The sequence below is a fragment of the Dama dama genome, chromosome X (genome assembly GCF_033118175.1).
Source record: "Dama dama isolate Ldn47 chromosome X, ASM3311817v1, whole genome shotgun sequence".
NCBI classification, from domain to species: Eukaryota; Metazoa; Chordata; class Mammalia; order Artiodactyla; family Cervidae; genus Dama; species Dama dama.
The window spans coordinates 117,140,788-117,163,366 of record NC_083714.1 but is presented as its reverse complement, the minus strand read 5'-3'; the positions used below and the strand labels follow the sequence as shown (position 1 = coordinate 117,163,366).

The 22,579-nt window shown below is 35.6% G+C and overlaps 1 protein-coding gene across 1 annotated transcript in view; it reads left to right on the top strand.

The window, feature by feature from the left end:
• The window catches only part of LOC133052844 (cilia- and flagella-associated protein 47-like), a 190,760-nt gene that overhangs the window by 148,631 nt on the left and 19,550 nt on the right, over positions 1 to 22,579 (top strand). Inside the window, exons 18-21 of the mRNA XM_061137676.1 lie at positions 1,122 to 1,219; positions 1,749 to 1,865; positions 8,458 to 8,592; positions 13,391 to 13,506. Of these exons, the coding sequence (XP_060993659.1) occupies positions 1,122 to 1,219; positions 1,749 to 1,865; positions 8,458 to 8,592; positions 13,391 to 13,506 (466 nt within the window). The remainder of the gene's footprint in view (positions 1 to 1,121; positions 1,220 to 1,748; positions 1,866 to 8,457; positions 8,593 to 13,390; positions 13,507 to 22,579) is intronic.

The following is a 22,579-nucleotide window of genomic DNA, read 5'->3' as shown; positions in this document are numbered from 1 at the left end:
TCATTTGAAAAATATAGTGCAAAATATTGTTTGCTGTATGTTAGTTGAAAATTCCTGGTGACCTTTGTTTGCTGTAGACTGATTTTGTAGTAATATGCTGTAGAAATCCTAAAGAGATGTTCAGTGTTGTATCATCTCAGATGAGAAAGTACTGGGCACTGTTTCTGTGAAGTATCCAGGACATATGTGATTCCAGAGAAAACTAAGTCTTTCAGTTTCAGATGTAAAACAGTCCTACTTTGTGAAGTTATATACATGTAATGAACATATCCCATCATGGTTTATTCTTCACAGAAAATGAGAATCAAGGGATTAGAGGAGATTTATGAAGATCACCAGGTTTTCCCCTAGTTTTCAGTTAATAAATCATCTCAAACCATTAAGAGATGGTTCTACTAGGCCGTTTTGGAAACATTTTGCAAAAGGAAATGTCACATTCATCATATCAGTAATTTCTGATGTTTAAATCACCTTTCATTCCTCCCTAGTTTAGGGCAGGTTTGTTTGTTGTTGCTTGTTTTTTCTTACTAAATATCCAGATACTTTCACTTTTTTTCCCTTATGTCAGCGTAGTAGTCATCTCTGTAACTGAAAATTCCTTTTATTATTCCTCCATCTTGTATTATCTTTTATAGATTATTTCTAGTTTCTTCAAGCCATAAATTCCAAAACCCTTTCACATACTTACCCTGCATGTGGAGGAATTTCTGCAACAAATAGTCAAACGGGCACTAAAACTTTAGAGTTACTGGAAACCTCATGCCTTCTGAGCCTCTTTACCCAAGTTGATGATCAAACATTTGAACTGCACAGTACTCAACAGAATGAGTAATTTTGAAATGTCAGATTTTTCTTCCATTACTTCATGGTAGTACATTATTCAGAGTGATTCCAGTGGAAATAAAGGACAGTCTACAGTTGCCTGTAATACCTTATCGATAAATTTCATATTACTAAGCTTCTAAGGTTTAGTTTTGTTTTTTTCTTTTTCCAAAATATGATGCTTTTTCTTTTCTAAGCAAAGGCAGATTTTTCTTTGACTCTTGCTCAAATTTCCATAAGAGGTATTTTTTAAAAAGTAAAACTGTCATTATATTTATTCTCTCTCTTTTTTGGAACAGGTGTTATTCCCCCTGAGAAATGGATAGTAAATTTTGACGAAGACCTTTTAGATGGCCTTGTTTTTGCAACAGTGTTGGGAGCCTATTGCCCATTTTTGGTAAGAGTCCTTTTTATGCAGAGTGGTCTTCTTTTATTTAAATAACTTAGAAATTAAAATTTGAAATATTTTCTGCAAACTGATTCTGTTAAATGTTTTAATTTTAAATCATACAATACTTTGGCCACCTGATGCGAAGAACTAACTCATTTGAAAAGACCCTGGTGCTGGGAAAGATTGAAGGTGGGAGGAGAAGGGGACAACAGAGGATGAAATGGTTGGATGGCATCACCGACTCAATGGACATGAGTTTGAGTAAACTCCGGGAGTTGGTGATGGACAGCGAAGCCTGGCGTGCTGCGATTCATGGGGTCACAAAGAGTTGGACACAACTGAGCGACTGAACTGAACTGAACTGAACCTACATCTAATGGCTAGCATTCCCTTTTTATTTATTCATTTATTTTTATTATAATAATCTACTGATAAATGTTACTATTGAAATGATTGTTTACTGAACTACAGAGAACAATTAAAAAGCAGTTATTTTTATTCTATTAATAAAAGATTTGATTGTTATCTTTTCCAGATTGAGTCTCATTTCATAAACATGTACACACAACCAAAAAGTTCTGAACAGTATCTGCACAATTGCTTGATAGTTGTGAATGTTCTTCGTGAAATTGGCTTTGACATGGACATACAGGTGGGTGCCTTAAAATCACATATTCTATAAATATTTTATTAATTCCTTATTTTTTCCAACTTTTTAAGGTATAATTGGCAAATAAAACTTGTGTATACTTAGCTTGTACAATGTGATTTTTTAGGTTGTACAGGGTGATAATTTAATATATGTTTACAATGTGAAATGATTATCATGATCAAGTGAATTAACACATCAATATCAACCACCTCACATGTGTTGTGTGCTAAATTTCTTCAGTCGTGTCCAACTCTTTGCAACCCTGTAGACTGTAGCCCACCAGGCATAGTTACCTGTTTGTTTTGGGAGGAGAATGCTTAAGATCTACTCTCTTAGCAAATTTCAAGTACACAGTCCAATATATCACTAACTATAATGACCATACTTTACAGTACATCCCCAGAACTCAGTCATCCTATAAATAATCATTTGTTTGACTAGCATCTCCCCATTTCCCCTATCTCAATCCCCTGGCTACTACCATCTAACTCTCTGGTTCTTTGAGTATGCCTTTTTTAATTCCACATATAGTTGAAATCATACAATATTTATCTTTCTGTGTCTGGCTTGCTTCAGGTATCATAATGTCCTCCAGGTTCATTCATATTGTCACAAGTGGCAGGATTTCCTTCTTTTTTATGATTAAATACTATTCCATTGTAAGAATATACCGCACTTTCTTTATCCATTCATCCGTCGACAGATACTTACGTTGATCCTATTTTTTGGCTTTTGTGAATAATAGTGCAGTTGAATGTAGAATTAGAGATAGCTGTGATGTAACTGATTTTATTTCCTTTGGATATATACCCAGAAGTGGGATTGCCAGACCACATAGTAGTTATATTTTTAATTTTTGGGGGGGAACCAATATACTATTTTCTGTAGTGGCTGCACCAGTTCACATTCCCTCCAACAGTGTGCACGTGATCCGTTTTCTCCACACCCTTACCAACCTTTGACATCTCTTGTCTTTTCAATAATAGCCATTCTAACAGATGTGAGGTGATGTCTCCTTGTGATTTTGATTTACATTTCCCTGGTGGTTAGTGATGTTAAACAGGTCTTTACATACCTGTTGACCATTTTACATCTTCTTTGGAAAAATGTTAATTGACTCCTTTATAATATTCCTTTGTTCATTTATTTTAAATCTAAATTGAAACAGTCTTTTCATGGGATATTGCTAAAATGTGAAAATTGAACTATGACTTCATAGAAATCTACTGGCTATTTTTTAATGGGTATAATTATGTACATCTGACTGCATAATAAGTAAGTAGTTCTAGTTTTCAAGTCACAGCAGTGCTTTCTTAATATTATCTGAGCCCTAAGAATTAAAGAACAGATTATTTGAGTATGAATATAGATGTTATATTATTTTCCTATTTAGTAGCAAAGGAAGAATTTTCACCTTAGTCTTAAAATAAATATTAATGTAGAAGTCACAGTGTCACTGTAGCCTTTTATTATGTTTAGACCTCCAAGTTACAATTCCACCTGGCCTTTCTCATTGTTCTCTATAGCGACAATAAAAAACATTATCTGCTTATCATTTTCTGAGCCCTTTGTTACTTCAGAGTAATGAAGCAGTATAATAAATGATTCGTGACTTCTAAGAATATACAAACTCATTGAATTGTCAAGATATATGCAAGTTCAGTCATAAATGACATTCCACTAATTTAATTGACAATATAGGAAAATAATAGAATGAGAATTCAGGTAAAAGAAGAGATCAGTGTGATCCAGATTAATCCACCAAAGACTGTGAAGAAGGCAAGACTTATTTTGGGTCTTGAGTGGATTTGGGTTGGTAGTGGTAAGAGAGAAAGGTGTTTATTCAGAGGCATAAGCAGACTATAGAATGTAGACAAATGACAGACATTAAGGAAATTATGTGAATAGTCTGACTTAGTTGAAGTTTGGTATTGAAAAAATAGATATAGGCATATATTGGGATCTTGGATATCAGCATAACAATTTAGGAGTTTACTATGTTGGTGTCATGGGAATAAATGTGATTACTCTTACAACAATGGTGAGGATGAACTGAAAGGAAAGGAACTGGAGACAGGGAACACAGAACCAAACAAATGCCATTTAACTTGGTCAAGTAGAAAAATATTTTCTCTACTCAGTTCATTTTAATGGGGGCTTAAAATAATAAACTGATAGAGGAGACATTGTGAGGTTTGCCAGACCTGGTGACCAGCCACAAAAGGCCACAAAAGGACCATTACAACAAACTCTGAGTTTTCCATTCTATGACTCAGAGAGATTGATGATACCAGTGCCCACACATGGCTTGGTACAAAGTGCTTCCTTGCACCTGCCAGAGAAATGATGCTTCATAATGGCTTGCTTTTTCCCTGTATTAAAGTCATTTACATGTTAAAATCCCTTTGTACCAGGTCTGACATTTATCTTTTATATTGGTAGAGCTATAAGGAGATACTGTAATCAGGCATTTTGGTCAGAGAGTTCTTTTATAAGAGTTTTAAGGATAAACTCTAATTAAATGCTTTAGTGTGAAAAAATAAAAATATTACAGTTCCTGTCAGTTTGACTGACTGAATCTCCTCCATAAAATATGCTGGATAGACCCTGAAAGTGATACAGATGTGGTAAAACCACACTCTTGCCTTCAAATATGTTAATGACTAATAGTGAATTGTATGTGAAAAGATCCAGTACAAAGCAGCCAGTACATGCCAGGAAGACATAGAAACTGTGTACTGTGGGAATCAAAGGGGAGAGAAATCATTCTGAAAAGGGACCCAGCAAGAGTTGCATGGGGCATTTGGTGTTTAAGGTGACCTTTGAGAATTTGATAAGGGTTTACAGGAAACTTAAAATATCTTTGTTTAGAAAATATAATTCATCTTGCATTGTGATTCTCTCCTTTGCTTTTTGACTTCCTCAGATAAATTGACTCAAAATATTTATTGTGTAGCAAAAAATAGATCCTAAGATTTGAGTATCTACTACATAAAAATGTAGAGACGATGTCTAAGATTTGATGAATGGAGAAATTAGCAATTAACTTAGCTGATAATTACCAAGATTTTACCAGTCAGTTCCAATTCCCTAACTTTTTATCAGCCCGAATTTACCTACTGCATCAAATGTCAAAGTTCAAAAAAAAAATCACCCTTAAAATAACTTAACCATAGCGAATTAATACTAATGATTAGCACTGGTCCACATATGAATACTGTGAAACTTACCACTGGACTTATTTATTAATGTTTGAGTTTCCTATTTATTTTGTTGTTCTTTCCAACTGTTGAGTCAGTTCAATGAGTTTCTGTGCCAATGTTATATCATGTGGAATCCTAGCATCTGGAATGTAACTATTATTATATATCCTCCCTTTTAAAGCAAAGCTATTGTGCAATTTATTTGAACTCAGCATAAAATGTAGTTTTATTCCCTCATGTAGAGACATGGAGATATTTAAATATAGATAGATAGGTATAGCTAATACTTACATTCTACTACATATAAACTGAGTAATGATAGAAGCTAAGGGTGAATAGATATCTAACTTCTCTGAAAAATTTTGTTTCTTTATGTCAACTTGGATGCTTTCATAACAATTGGATGCTTAATAACAATTCATGAATAAAAGTATTTTAAAAATAAATTCTATATTTTGTATAAGATGAATCAGGCAGTAAAATATTATAGGGATATTTATTCATTTCGTCAACAAAATTATCAAAGATTCATTTTTGCACAGTTCTTCTCAGCCTATTGACTTTGTTTTAAGCATGTGCACTAATAACTACAAAGTTGCTACTGAAATTCTTACAGAACACCATTATACAGCTATTCTTGGGTCTGATTGAATAGTACCACTTCTTGTGCTTCTCATTTTCCTTTAGGTAAACTTTCCCAGTGGTCCCACAGCATACATCCCATTGCATATCATTGACCATAATTGCATCTCATGCTTGTAGTTAAACCAGTGTTTGATAAAAGTAATGGAAGAGCCACAAAAATTGGGTTTCTTGGTAAAGAAGGGAGGAAAATGCTGTTGGGAATGCAGTCAGTAGTGTTCTCTGTCAGATTATGGTATGTCTTTGGGTACTACTAGTTTTGATTGGTATATAGTTTGGAAGCTGGAATATCTTGATGTCATAGCAAATTAAACCCACCATGAAGCTCCAGGACCATCTTCTCATCTCTTCTTGTTAATGATGCAGAAACTGAAACCTAAGGAAACCAATTGATTTGGTAAAGATCATGGTACTTTGTGGTAGCAGAATGTGAGTTTAGTTTACTAGATTTTTACTGCACCATTTTCCTCTATTATGGCATTAAAAAAATTCCCTGTCTTTTGTTAGTTCAGTAGGAAAATACTATCAGGAGAAAAATGGATAAATAAAAGTAAAGTTCTTCTAGGTTAGAACTGTGTAGAGAAAGTAATGATTATATCTTTGAAATATAATTAACATGAAAATCTTGTTCTAAACAAACATAACTTTTTTTGACATTTGGCTTTTTAAGCCTAGAATTGACTAACATGCAATTTCTTTAGATTATTTTCATTGAACTTTATCATAAAGCTAAGAGTGATCTTTTCTCTAGTTTTTCACTCTAACACTCTAATTATCAAATTTTTTCAATTAAGATAAACATTTTTTTTTCATTTCCAAAATACTGCTCTATTACATATTTTTCAAAGATGGACTTTTGGAATAGTTTTATATTGCTACCTATATATTTTATGCTATAGTCACTAAAATAGTGTTCAGAAGAGTTTTACGGACCTCAAACTTGGGGCCCGGAGTATCCTGCCACTAGTTCTACCCTTTCCCCAATGAATACATTTTCCATCACCATCGAGAGCTCTCTTTGGATCACACCCAGAGGCTGGCCCATCGTGCAGGGCTATATCCTTCACTCTGTGGAAATTAAACTCTGTATTCCATTTTTAATTTGTTCTTAAGTTGAGTAATGATCCTGTATATGTTAACTAACATTGTCGTCAGTGAAGACATGTGAGATCCCAATATTGATGAGAAACTTTGGGGTCCTGATTGATGTCTCAGTTTTCCTCACATCATACTCACTAGCAGTTTTCTACTCTGCCAAGACTGGCAACTTCTTCCAGTTTTTTTCCCCTAATAATCCCCTTCCCAGGCACCTTTATTGGTTAGCCTTACTGCTTATTAACAAAACAAGAAAGAATAAGCCTTTCTGTTCTTCCAAAGAAAGAAAAGAATATATTTGGGAAAGTGTACTAGCAGATGATCAACGGGGGTCTCAGTAGTTTCTTATAACTTCTGCCAGATTTCAGAGTCAAGTGCTTTAGTTCCAGATAACCATTGGTATCCTGAGTTCTGGCACTATTTGCATTTCCAGGCCAGGCCCAGATCGTTTTCAGTTGCTAACTTGAATGTGTGCCATTAAATCACAGTAGATCTCCAGTTTATGAAAGTGCAGAGAGGTTCCTGTTGACTGACAATGACAGAGATGCTTGTGTCAGTGGTGTCTTATATGTCTTTGAGTCTTTGCCTCAGACCAATCCCAGTACTTCATTGCTATGAATAATTCTTCCCCACTACCTCTGCCTTTTTCTGGGAGATCATAGGCACAACATATACTGATAGAAATAATCCTTCCTCCTCTGCTCCTGACTTGACATTTTGGGCTCAGTGCCCATTCTGGCTATGTTGATTGTCCCTGCTGTTATTCCTCTATAATTCTGGATGTTATCTCAAATATATGCCAACAACCATCACTAATTTATCTTATTTATCAGTGTAATTATGTTTTCTGCCATACTGTGATTTGTTCTAGGATAAGTACTTCTCCAACCACCTCCCCCTGACCCACCTGGTCTGCATGAATTGTTGCTCTTGGGTTATTTCTTGTTCCGAAATCAAGTCCCTCTTCCTGGTATCCACACCTTCCTCTATGTGACTGTTGCACTCCTTTGTTTTTTCTTCTACCACTTGTCCCTTCTGATCTTATGCGTGATTCACATTGTACTTTTTCTTTTCCAAATGAATACTATACTCCCTATATCCTTGTCCGAGATTTCTTTTCTGATGGGATATACCTATTCCTCACTCCAGACACAAACCTATTTAAAACCCTTCAAGTATTCTTCAAGGCCATCTTCATGTGTTACCTCCTCCTTTGGGTTTTTGCTAAAAAAAAAAAAAAAAAAAAAAAAACCTCTTGCCATCTTTTACTTCAGTAGTTTGTCTACTTCTATTATCTTTTACTGCATTATACACTTTAAGTCATGGATGATATTGTAATCACATTTGTCTGTATTTCTAGCGCATAGTAGCTATGCGTTCTGACCTCTGACTAGCTTTTATGGAGTCTTTGAGGCTGTGAGGTCATTCTTATATTTATGATACATCTAGTTCATCCTCTAACACATAGGTCAAGCTATTCTGATTCACAGCAATATTTTGTTTGCTCATAACAACATTTCAGTGTCATTGCCAATCAATAGCATTTTAAGATGTTTTAAGTAATTCAGCAGTTGATGTGTACTGGGCTTTAGCTCTTTTAATATATTTTATTTATATATCCTGTAATTTATAATTCTCTTCTTTGGAACCAGGCTGCTGACATCTGTGATCCCAATCCAATCCTGATGCTCATGTTTTGTGTCTACATGTATGAACGACTTCCTACATATCTCCCCAAGAAAGTGGTGCCCTTTCATTGTACTCTACATGACACAGTGTTTAGAGAGGTAAGGATATCTTTGAGGTCAAAATATATGTGGAATTAAACACTTAGGAGGGTTTTAGATATTTCTCTCCCAATCCAAAATGAACAAATGTATCAGTATGATAAAATAAGCCTTAACAAATGTTTTTCCTTCTAAACCAAAGGTATAGCAGAGTGAAAGGGAAAATCTTTCCTTAATAGTAATCACTACTTGCAATGAAATAATGGTTCTTTTATTCATCTGAAGAATGGGATGGGGAGATAGAAAATGAAAGTTAAGCACTTTGAAAGGCAAATCTTTCAGGAAAGTCGAGATCCATTTCATGTATGAGAGAACTTGATGCTACAAGTAGAAACGTGATCAGAGTATGCTTGGCATTCCTTTAGGGAACTTTACACATCCAGATGGATTTTGTTCAAGTAAGGATGGGTTTCCTAGGTGGCACAGTAGTAACGAATCCACCTACCAATGCAGGAGACATAAGACACACAGGGGATCTCCAAGATCCCCTACAGAAGGAAATGGCAACCCAGTCCAGTATTCTTGCTTGGAAAATCCCATGGACAGAGGAGCCTGGCAGACTATACAGTCCATGGGGTCATAAAGAGTTGGACATAGCTGAGCAACTGAGAACAGCATGCACGTATCCAGATGGATTTTGTTCAAAATGAGGATATGGAAAGGAAAGTAATAATGAAAGCACTCCTGATCAGGGTCACCATTAATGCCCATTAAAAGATTATATATATGCCAGAGCTGCTAAATGCATAACAGTGATTTTTTTAATATGTAGGAAAAGTGGAAAATGAAATTTTGAGTCCTATGACCATAACAAATCTATATAAATATGTCCATGTTTTGCAAGTGTTTTCTTTGATTGAGAAATATATTGCCAGGGATCATCAACCTAACTTTGGTTTTCAAACAATATGTTTCATATGAATACTTGTGAAATATCTTCTAGCATATAGTTTTATTTCTTATTTGTCCAAGACTTTTCCTTCTACTAGTTTTATGGTTGAAGATTTCATGACATCTTCTTTCTCTGCACAGTATAGGCTGTTAGAATCTTACTGTGTACAAAAGTTAATTTATCTCTTTAGTCAGATTATTTTTATTCCTTTTCCTCAGGCTATTTTATGTATTCCTCTTCATATTAAGTTTTTGTTGTTGTTTAGTCACTCAGTCATGTCTGACTCTTGTGACCCCATGGACTATAGCCCTCCAGGCTCCTCTCTCCATAGGATTTTCCAGGCAAGAATACTGGAGTGGATTTCCATTTCTTCCCCCAGGAGATCGTCCCAGTTTGTTGCGGGGGGGGGGGGGGGGGGGGGCGGGTCTTAATTTTATACTTTCAATGCAAAACATGTCCATGTGTGGTCTTCAGAAGTTATGTCCTGGTGATATGTAGATGTATCCTTTTTGAGAAAATAACAATGTACCCTCTGACTGTATGAGTGATGGTTTATAAGGATTCAGTTAAAAAGCAGCAAAAACTCACGTACTTGTCTCAGTGTAAAGGGCTGAATTTAGGGAAAGGAAAGCCATTCCTCCTGATTTTCTGTTAGCAAACATTGATATATGATATTCTTCTAAAAAAATTAATCCTGCTTTTGTTGGAAAAAGAAATAGAAAACTCTTCAGAGAACTTTTTCAACACTATTCACTACAGTAATTCACTAAGTGCAATGATATTTAAGGGCCTTGGGTACTAACTAGCCTAGAGGTGTAATTACAGTGGGCTGGACTTTTGATTTCAGATTCAAATTTCTAAAAAGTTAGAAATGCTTTTCTTAAGCCTGCAGAAGATAGGAGGGGTCTGAATTAGATTTAAACAGTGATTTAATTCATTTGAGTATTATCACTGGTTTTCTAATTCTGTATACATGTTTGAATTTCTTTATGCCATTTGATTATGTTGAAACAGCTGATTTTTAAACATAGATTTTATTTGTGATGTTAAAAATCAGATTAAATCATTAGAATGGAAATGATTTCATATTTAACTCCTTATTAGGAATAACATTCTCACTTTAAGCTTATAGGTGAGATTGTACATAGAGCTTGTATTTTTCAGAAATGTAAGGAACATCTTTTGAAGGAAACAATAAAAATTGAATACAAATGCAAAACAGAACATCAATTACAACAAGCTTTGATTCTAAATTTCATTCAAGAAAATCACTGATTTGGAAATTGCTGAGAATCTATGGCGTAGTTTGCCCATGTGCATCAACACTATAAATGGCAGTGCCCAAGTACTAGAATGTCATTGTTGTCAACTTTTTTGACCTCCCAGTTTAAAGAAAAATGTCAAGAAATGGCTACTATAATTGAAAAATTATATTTTGTAGCTATATGTCACAAATAGAAACGGAATACTGGGACCATGAAACAATACAGTGATCAGTGAAAAAATGTTAAGTTCAGTGATTTTCTGAGATACTTTTAAAAGTAATTGAACTATTTTTTTTCCCCTTTCTGAAAAAAAAAATTTACACAGGAACACAGTAGTTAAATAATGGCTATCTTTGCAAAAGGAGAATTGAGGGTCCAAAGCTTGGTTTCTTCCCTTGACTGTCAGAAAGCATTTAACAAGAGGCTTCCTGTGTGCTGTTTTGGATCTGTCAGGAACCCTCTGGCCCTTATTAATTCCTGAAGAGGAGAGGCATGCCTTTCCCGGGGCTGAGGAATCCAGGCATTTCTCATTACGGTGATAAGTACCCTCTTCCTTTTTATGAGCCATACGGTAAAAGGTGATTGTTTGCAACTCTCTCTTTGATAGGGATCGTCTTATGTTTTGTAAGTCTGGAATTTTCATCTTTATCTTTGCTGAGAATAACCACCTTGTAAGACAGTATATATGCCCATGCCATGTTGATTAAAACACCTTTGCTCCATCAGAGCTTGGGTCCCCGTGTCTGTCTGTCTGTCTTTCTCTCTCTCTCTCTCTCTCTCTCTCTCTCTCTCTCTCTCTCTCTCTCTCTCTTTCTGGCTAATTCCTTGGAGCGCAGAGGCCCGCTGAGCTCACTTTCTTGCCCGGGCTTCTAAGACCCTCTCGAGAAGCCACACTGTGCCTTCACCCACTCGAGAGGGCGCCTGGTGCCTACGTGCAGCAGGGCGAGCCCTAAGAACAGGACTCTATTGGCTTTCCGCGTAAACCAGGGAATATCAGCCTCTTTCTCTCTCTTACTTTCTTATCGTTGACTCCAGACCACCAGGTTCCAGTCCATTAAAGGACCAACACTTGACCAGCTTTTTCTTCTCCCTACCACTCACATGACCCCTACATGAAATTCTGGAGTTGAGTGGAATAATCTGACCACAGATGGGCCCAATGTTTTTGCATCATTTATTTACTTATTTATTTTTATATAAATGTATTTATATATACATGTTTGTATGTGTATATATGTGTGTATGTCATATATGTGATATATATATATGTGATTATTATATATATGTTGTATCAGTTCACTTCAGTTACTCAGCCGTGTCCGACTCTTTGCAACCCCAGGGACTACAGCACGCCAGGCCTCCCTATCCATCACAAACTCCCAGAGCTTACTCAAACTCATGTCCATTGAGTCGGTGATGCCATCTAACCATCTCATCCTCTGTCGTCCCCTTCTCCTCCCGCCTGCAATCATTCCCAGCTTTAGGGTCTTTTCAAATGAGTCAATCCTTCCCATCAGGTGGCCAAACTATTGGAGTTTCAGCTTCAGCATCAGTCCTTCCAATGAATATTCAGGACTGATTCCCTTTAGGATGGACTGATTGGATCTCCTTGCAGTCCAAGGGACTCTCAAGAGTCTTCTCCAACACCACAGTTCAAAAGCATCAATTCTTGGGCACTCAGCTTTCTTTGTAGTCCAACTCTCTCATCCATGCATGACTACTGGAAAAACCAAAGCTTTGACTAGACAGACCTTTGTTGGCAAAGTAATGTCTCTGCTTTTTAATACGTTGTCTAGGTTGGTCATAACTTTTCTTCCAAGGAGCTAGCGTCTTTTAATTTCATGGTTGCAAGTCTCTATCTGCAGTGATTTTGGAGCCCCAAAATAATCAAGTCTGACACTGTTTCCATTGTTTCGCCATGTATTTTTCATGAAGTGATGGGACCAGGTGCTGTGATCTTAGTTTTCTGAATGTTGAGCCTTAAGCCAACTTTTCACTCTCCTCTTTCAGTTTCATCAAGAGGCTCTTTAGTTCTTCTTCACTTTTTGCCATAAGAGTCATGTCATTTGCAAATCTGAGGTTATTGATATTTCTCTCGGCAATCTTGATTCCAGCTTGTGCTGGAATATCTTGACATCAGGAAGGAAGGGGAAGCCAACCCCTAACTCTACTACCACTTCTAGATGAGGCCACCATTGTTTTCAGCCTGGACTTCTGATTCCATTTCTTATAACACTTTCTACACTGAGCATCCAGAGTAACATTTTGTAAATTGGAATCTGTTTAAAATTCTTTAAAGGTTTCCCTTTGCAGTGAGATTAAAATCCAAGTTGCTAACTTTGGATTTCAAATCTTTGGTGATCAGGTGTTTTTACATCTGTCATTTCCTTATCTGATAGTGTCTTCTCTTTGCCTACTTCTGAAGAAAAGAAGACATACACAGACACACACAGACACACAGACACACACACACACACACACACACACAGTCTTTAAATACAAACTGCTTTCTTCCAGCTACTACACTAGGGTAAGTATTTTCATGCTAAAAATATATGATTCTCTTTGATAAAAATAAGAAATGTTAAGTTGTGTATCTTTAAAATTCATGATCTCATTTATACTCTCTTCTTCAACATAGATTCAACTGAAAAATCCAAGCTTGAAAAGCTTAGTTTATACTGCTACAATTGTCGGAAGAGATGCCTCCGACTTCTCCCTCTCCCAAGCAGGGAACACTGTGACAATTTCTGCAAAGTAAGTGTTTTTCTTTTTTTTCTTTTAATTTTGCTTCATTGAATACATCAACCGTAGAGATTTAATGTGCATTATAATTACAAAAGAATGGCTTGGATTTATTTTTAATAGCTATGTATATGTAATGAAAAGATCACCATTGCTGATATAGATAAATTATTTATATGTTAGTGAGATTTCTCAACAATTTTATGAAAACAATTCTAACAATATAAAGGATCTGCTTTTTATGTATGTGTTTATTTTAGTTTATTTTGCATGCATATGGTCCACAGAAAATAACTCTTTTAAGTTCTTTATGTACTACAATTCTGTTTCCTATAGGAAATTGGAACCAGTGTGTGCTAAATATATATTTAGTTGTTTCTAATTATAGAAGCACTATATACTCATTGTGAAAAATTTAGAAACTATGAAAATACGAAGAAAAATAAAAGTAAAAGCTAGTAATTTTACCTCAAAGATACCCCCAGTGTTGTCATTTTTCTCTATCCCTTTATAATCATTGTATATCAATGTATGTTTTATACATACATACATCCACTCTCCCACATCAGGTGATAGTCTGAAAAGTCTCATTTTTACTTGATTCTGTTCACATGATGCTTGTTCAATGTTTCTACTAGTAGTCCATTCATAAAAATAAGGAACAAATGAAACCCTCAGAGAATAGTCTTAAGAAATTAAATGAGCATAATATATGACTCCTCTTGGATCAACAAATCCTAATTCAATAAGTGTTAATGATGGCAGATACTGTTATTATATTAATATAATACTAGGATGATGTGAGAATAGCTGTATCAGTACCACAGGGGTTGACAAATATAATAACCACTAATGGACATTAACCAGTCTTGAATTTTAGTCATTGCCTTTGTAGTCAATTATTTTTTCCTTGTGCAAAGCAACAGATTATAACTACTAATTATCCTTTTGGTTATCTTTTTGGTTTTTGAACTATATATTAACCTGAATTATTTTTCACATTATAGTTGTTACCCTAGTGTGTTAAACACAGAAATAATTGGAAGTGGGAGCCAGTTTTAATTGTATTAAAATGCAAAGAAATCCGGTTGCTATACTGCCCTTGGCTGATGTCATTAGCCACTGTTAGTTTTCTTCAGTTGTTGCTCCATGCTAAAAGAGTATATAATTTATAAAATATGACTATTCATCATTGGGACTACATTCAAATTGAATTAAATACGAGAAAAACATTTCTCCACTTACTTGTATCTATATTATAAATCGAATCCCAGAATAAAGCTCCTTGTAAAAACATCCCGCTCATCTTCCAAATTATACTTCTTATATATTTGTTATAAAATACAGTGTTAGTAATAGTAGTTCTTTTGGCCAATGTCAATTTGTCTTCCCTCAGTACTTTGATCATTGAGATCTATTCTCTGCCCTTCAAATAGGATGCTAATAAGTGAACAGTGGTGGTGGTTTAGTCGCTAAGTTGTGTCCGACTCTTGCAACCCCATGGACTGTAGCCTGCCAGGCTCCTCTGTCCATGGGATTCTTCAGGCAAGAATAATGGAGTGAGTTGTCATTCCCTTCTTCAAATAAGTGAATAATAAGTGATAATAAGTGAAAAGAGTTAAGGTGCCCCCTCCACCCCACCCTTTGTTCTTTCATAAACCTAATAGCCTGTTCCAGTGTTTCAAAGCTCCCATTATGTGAAAATTCTTCCTAACAACCACACTAGACCTATGATGTTTTAGCTTAAGACATTATTTCTTTCTTTTTTTTTTTTGGCTGTGCTGTACAGCTTACAGTATCCTCATTCCCTGACCAGGGATCAAACTTAGGTCACAGCAGTGAAATAACCACTGAACTGCTATGGAATTCCCAAGACCATATGTCTTGTTAGTTTAATTAGCATTTACAGTTTTCATATAAATATGAATATAAATATGAAACCTGTATGCTGCCATTGCTGAAAATTTGTTACAGAAAAGTATTAAAAAAAACAAAAATTACCTAGAATTCCATCTGATAAAAGCATTTATTAGTTGATTTCTTTCTGGTATTTTTATATGAATATTATAGCATATGCATAATTAAATATTTACAAAATAAATGCATTATAAATGTAAATGTTGAAGTACTTAATATCTGTTAAGTATTTGCTATGTACAAAACCTGTATAATATACACTTTTAGTACCTTTTCATATCTAATCATCCTGGCAACCATATTAGTGTCCTCCTTTTACAAAAGAAGACATTGGGCATAGAGACATTAAATTATTTATCCAATTTTCCCTGTTATTAAATTGTGAATTAGAGATTCAAAACCAGCCAATGTAAACCAGAGTTGGAAGTGAAGTGAAAGTGAAAGTCGCTCAGTCATGTCTGACTCTTTGTGACCCTGTGGACTATACAGTCCATGGAATTCTCCAGGCCAGAATACTGGAGTGGGTAGCCTTTCCCTTCTCCAGGGGATCTTCCCAACCCAGGGACTGAATCCAGGTCTCCCGCATTGCAGGTGGATTCTTTACCAGCTAAGCCACAAGGGAAGGCCAGAGTTGAGACTTTTTAACCGACACCTGTACATATTGTGTGTGTGTTTGTGTATATCATATTCATACAAAGCCCTTGGCATTCAAAGAAAATATAGCTTTATCTGTTTGTAAGAAATCCTACAGATCCATAACATATAATTGCATCAATATTTTGACCATATTTGACATGTACATATATTCTTGTTGTCAATTTCTTTATCTTTTTAAATCAAAATTTAACTTGCACCTGCTTTAACAATTCAAGTATTCAGGGAAGTTTAACGTGCAAAAAAGTCCTTCTCCCCTGATATTCCCATCTCTAGAGATGCATTTCTTGAGTGCCTACTTTTAAGTCTTTCAGCTATGTCTAATTTTAATTCTTCCAATGGTTACCTCCATAAATATAAATAATATATATATCCTGCCAATATTTGTGTTTTATCAACCTCAGAAATAGTGTCTTGACATATGGCATAATATTGACATATTTGCTGATGTTGCTTACTTACCCCTCTAGATGTATCGCCCTCCCACTAAACATCACTAGTTTTATCTTTTATTCATTACTGTTCCAAGAGTAAAAATGTGTTTTGTAAATATTTCCTTTGTATACCATCAGTAGATACAAAGTATCTTTTGACTCCCTTTTTTTTTTTTTTCAATTTTATTTTATTTTTTTTGCAGTCTTCCCCCCCATACACACCTTGAACTTATTATTTTGTATTGGGGTACAGCTGATTAATAATGTTGTGATAGTTTCAGGTGAATGTTGAAGGGACTCAGCTATACATATATCTATTCTCCCCCAAATTCCCCTCCCATCCAGGCTGCCACATAAATGGGATGCAGGAGACAAGTGCTCAGGCCTGGTGCACTGGGAAGACCCAGAGGAATCGGGTGGAGAGGGAGGTGGGAGGGGGGATCGGGATGGGGAATACGTGTAAATCTATGGCTGATTCATATCAATGTATGACAAAACCCACTGAAAAAAATAAATAAATAAATAAAGGGGGGAAAAAAGTCGGAAAAAAATAAAAAAAAGAAAATGGATAATGACAAGGACTATTGTATAGCAATATTGACTCCCTTTTAAGTTGAGAAAAATTAATAAAGTCTAAAGAAATATGTAAAACCTTTCCTTCAAGTGTATCACATTCTAGAGCATGTTGCCTTTAGTTCTTATTTGGGCTGATTGCTTTCCAGACCTACTGAAAAGCTGTCAGTATTGGACACTCTATATTTCTCTTTGGATATAAACTAATATATTTCTCTTTCTTAGTGTACTCACTCCTTTACTAAAAAAAACCTTCCTTTATGAAACCGTCTAATAGAAAGTATAGGAGAGGTAAATTTGCCAAAATTTTGATTTTTAAGCATGTTTTTTGACTACCCTTACACTTGATTTATATTTTGCATCATATGTTTTTCTAAGATGAAAGAGTTTTTCCTTATAGCTTGAGCTAATTGTTCGACTTGCCTCATAGTATTCAGTTTTTGTGATACTGTAATTTCTACTATAATTCTGCTTTCCCGCACCCCTGGACATTTTTAGGATCTTCCACTGTGTTCTGATATTGTTCCAGAATGAATCAAAAAGGATCTTTTATTCACTTACTAGGAGCACAGTGAGTCCTTTAATTATGAGGGTTTTTTTTTTTAAATAAACTTTGGAAAATTCTCTCCAGTTACTTTTCATCGTTTTCTCTTCTCCATTTCCTCTGTTCTCATTTTCCAGCCTTTGGTTGTTGGACGCTGTTAACTGGATTCTCTATATATCCTATCTCACCACTCATTTTTCAGCTCACTGTTTTTTCTCTCTTGATCAACATGCCTTCATTTCTAACTGTTTCCTTTAGGAGATAGATAAATAGGTAGGTAGATAGATAATTCCATATATATATGGATATATATATATATATATCCATATATATATAAGAATACTTTGTTTTTCATTGGGTATCTATTTCATAGCATCCCATTGTTAAACTGGAGTTACAATATCTTCATAAATGTCTCTGACTTTTACGTTCTCATCTATTACCCATATTATTTTTATTTTCTTTGAGGTCAGTTGGTATTTTTTTTTATCTTGGTCTCAGTGTTTCATGTTGAAGGATTTACTATAATGACTTGTGATACTTGTTTATTCATTTATATATAATAATATAGCAATAGAAAAGTTAATTGTGATTCTGTATATGGACAGGTTTGTCAATTGGCCAACTTCATTTTAGGGTAAAAACAATTTTGCTTTTATGTCCAGTTGCCTGACATCATACACTGACCTTTGGAAGAATAGGGTTGTCTGAAACTCATTTTGCCCTCCATTTACATAGGTATTTCTGGAAATGGCTTCTCCATGAGTCTATAGGTAGCTTTGTTTCTTTTATTAGCCTCTATGCAGATTCTCACTGATGGTTTCCTTCAACTAGTAGCTTAAAAAAAAAAAACCTTTATTATAATCTTAATGAGATTTATCTTAGAGAGAGAGAGACACTGAATCTGAGTTTCGGATGCCAGTGTGGCCTAGAACCCTTTTATCATGTCATTTAACAATTAAACACTGGGCTTAAATAGTGACACATACAGATTTTATATCAAGCTTCATTTTTCTTATTTGGAAAATGGAGATCAGAATATTTGCCTATAGGGTTCAGTAATAAATGTAGTTATATAGGGACAACACCTAGTACTGTAACTGGGACTTATAGGAAGCAGTCAGTAAGTATTTGCATCCCTCCTCTAAATTTGAAGTACTATGATTCATAGATGAAAATATATCAAAACTACTTACAGAGGTTTATAATCTGGCAGAGTGTCACACAAGCAAATACATAATAAGGATGTAATTTGATAGTTGTTTTATTTGTCATGTAAGTATAAAACTAGAGGAAAATGGGGGAAAATGAAGCACCTCCGTGTTCTTAGGAAGGATTCCCTGAAAATGTAATGCTTAATTCTCAATGTATGTGAAAACCAGATATTCACTTCTGCAGATGCATTTCAGATTGTAGGTTTCAATGCCATTTTTAGGTGTTTCTAAAAATAACTATTTAGCTAGACTAATTTCAAAGCTTTGGTTTTTACACAGAGGGTTCAGAAAATATTTTACTTAAAAAATCTGTAGGTTTATCATTATCATATATTACATAATTATCTATGTTGCACCACATCCTATCTTAGAATCTGTCTAAATCACGATTAATAATAGTTTTTTCTGCCAGTTGTGGATTTAAATTCTCTGAGATATGATTTATATAGAAAAGATTAAATGGCTATACCAGCATATAAGCAAACATTTCTGCATCTAACTTGATGACTTTATTTAGCTCTAATCATAGAGTGACTGTCATAAAAGTGAAAGTATACTTTTAGAAAACCATTCTGTTTCTTTTTTTCCTCATTATTCTCATTGAGCCATCTGGGCACTGACATTGATGTGTCGTATATTTATTCCCCATCTCTTCCAAAAGCCAAGTTGAAGTAGTTGATGAGGTACACGTAATATCAAGGAAACTTTTTTAAATGAGGGGGAGGCAATTGGAGGAAAAAGAAAATAAATGGTAAGACAATTAAGATAAAGTCCATAATTATGATACACATGTCTAGAGACCTAAGACGTATACCTGAAGTGGACAACCAACTTGATTCTGAACTTTCTAACACACTTACGAAGGCTCTGGTTATTTACATTCTTAAATATGTCTACAGACTTTATAAAAGGAATATCTATACTCAAGAGAAGCTCAAAATCTTGATGGTTCTAAAACCAGCCATGGGCTTCGCAAAAAGAATACTATATTTTTAAATGTTTCATAAAACTTAAGTATAGTTCCATAAATTTATTTACTAAGTGCATGTTATTTTGATTATGATTATTCTTTTTATTTATTTATTGATTTGTGACTGTGCTGGGTCTTTGTTCTGGTGCATGAGCTTTCTCTACTTACGGCAAGAAGGAGTTATGCTCTAAGTTGTGGTGCACAAGCTTCTCATTGTGGTGGCTTCTTTTATTGAGGAGCACAGGCTCAAGGGCACATGGGCTTAGTAGTTGCAGCATGCAGACAGAGTTGCCCTGTGACATGTAGAATCTTAGTTCCCTGACCAGGGATTGAGCCTGCATTCCCTGTATTGCAAGGCGGATTCTTAACCACTGGACCACCATGGAAATCCCATAGATTATGGTCATTCTTGAACTCCTTTTTTCATCGTCTTCCACTTCCACGGAGAGCCAATCCATTACCTAGTCTTACTGATTTTACACAGTTTGTCTTAAATTTGGAATCCTTCCCTTTACCTACCTCTTTCAAGCTAATCTAATGTATTATCACCTTAAAAAGTTGAATGGTTGAACAGTTCTATGAAGACTTATAAGACCTTTTAGAACTAACACCCAAAAAAGATGTCCTTTTCATTAGAGGGGACTGGAATGCAAAAGTAGGAATTCAAGAAACACCTGAAGTAACAGGCAAATTTGGCCTAGGAGTACAGAATGAAGCAGGGCAAAGGCTAATAGAGTTTTGCCAAGAGAATGCACTGGTCACAGCAAACACCCTCTTCCAACAACACAAGAGAAGACTCTACACATGGACATTACTAGATGGCAAATACCAGAATCAGGTTGATTATATTCTTTGCAGCCAAAGATGGAGAAGGTCTATACACAGCACAAACAAGACTGGGACCTGATTGTGGCTTGGATCATGAACTCCTTATTGCCAAAATCAGACTTAAATTGAAGAAAGTAGGGAAAACCACTAGACCATTCAGGTATGATCTTAATCAAATCCTTTATGGTTATACAGTGGAAGTAAGAAATAGATTTAAGGGACTGGATCTCATAGACAGAGAGCCTGATGAACTACGGATGGAAGTTCGTGACATTGTACAGGAGACAGGGAGAAAGACCAGCCCCAAGAGAAAGAAATGCAAAAAAGCAAAATGGCTGTCTGAGGAGGCCTTGCAAATAGCTGTGAAAGAAAGAGAAGCAAAAAGCTAAAGAGAAAAGGAAAGACATACTCATTTGAATGCAGAGTTCCAAAGAATAGCAAGGAGAGATAAGAAAGCCTTCCTCAGCGATCAGTACAAAGAAATAGAGGAAAACAATAGAATTGGAAAGACTAGAGATCTCTCCAAGAAAATTAGAGATGCCCAGGGAACATTTCATGCAAAGATGGGCTCAATAAAGGACAGAAATAGTATGGACCTAAAAGAAGAAGAGGTGGGAAGAATACACAGAAGAACTGTACAAAAAAGATCTTCATGACCCAGATAATCATGATGGTGTGATGACTCATCTAGAGCCAGACATTCTGGAATGTGAAGCCTTAGGAAGCATCAAGTGGGCCTTAGAAAGCATCACTATGAACAAAGCTAGTTGGAGGTGATGGAATTCCAGTTGAGCTATTTCAAATCCTAAAAGATGATGATGTGAAAGTGCTGCACTCAATATGTCAGCAAATTTGGAAAACTCAGCAGTGGCCACAGGACTGGAAAAGGTCAGTTTTCATTCCAATCCCAAAGAAGGGCAAAGGCAAAGAATGCTCAAACTACCACACAATTGCACTCATCTCACACGCTAGCAAAGTAATGCTCTAAATTCTCCAAGCCAGGCTTCAGCAATACGTGAACTTGAACTTCCAGATGCTCAAGCTAGTTTCAGAAAAGGCAGAGGAACCAGAGATCAAATTGCCAACATCTGCTGGATCATTGAAAAAACAAGAGAGTTCCAGAGAAACATCTATTTCTGCTTTATTGATTATGCCAAAGCCTTTGACTGTGTGGATCACAATAAACTGTGGAAAATTCTGAAAGAGATGGGAACACCAGACCACCTGACCTGCCTCTTGAGAAAACTGTATGCGGGTCAGGAAGCAACAGTTAGAACTGGACATGGAACAACAGACTGGTTCCAAATAGAAAAAGGAGTATGTCAATGCTGTATATTGTCATCCTGCTGATTTAACTTATATGCAGAGTACATCCTGAGAAATGCTGGACTGGAAGAAGCACAAGTGGAATCAAGATTGCCAGGAGAAATATCAATAACCTCAGATATGCAGATGACACCACCCTTATGGCAGAAAGTGAAGAGGAACTAAAGAGCCTCTTGATGAAAGTGAAAGAGGAGAGTGGAAAAAGTTGGCTTAAAGCTCAACATTCAGAAAACTAAGATCATGGCATCCAGTCCCATCCCTTCATGGGAAATAGATGGGGAAACAGTGGAAACAATGACTTACTCTATTTTTGGGGACTCCAAAATCACTGCAGATGGTGACTGCAGCCATGAAATTAAAAGATGCTTACTCCTTGGGAGGAAAGTTATGACCAACCTAGACAGCATATTAAAAAGCAGAGACATTACTTTGCCAACAAAGGTCTGTCTAGTCAAGGCTGTGGTTTTTCCAGTAGTCATGTATGGATGTGAGAGTTGAACTATAAAGAAAGCTGAGCACTGAATAATTGATGCTTTTCAACTGTGATGTTGGAGAAGACTCTTGAGAGTCCCTTGGACTGCAAGGAGATCCAACCAGTCCACCCTAAAGGAGATTGGTCCTGGGA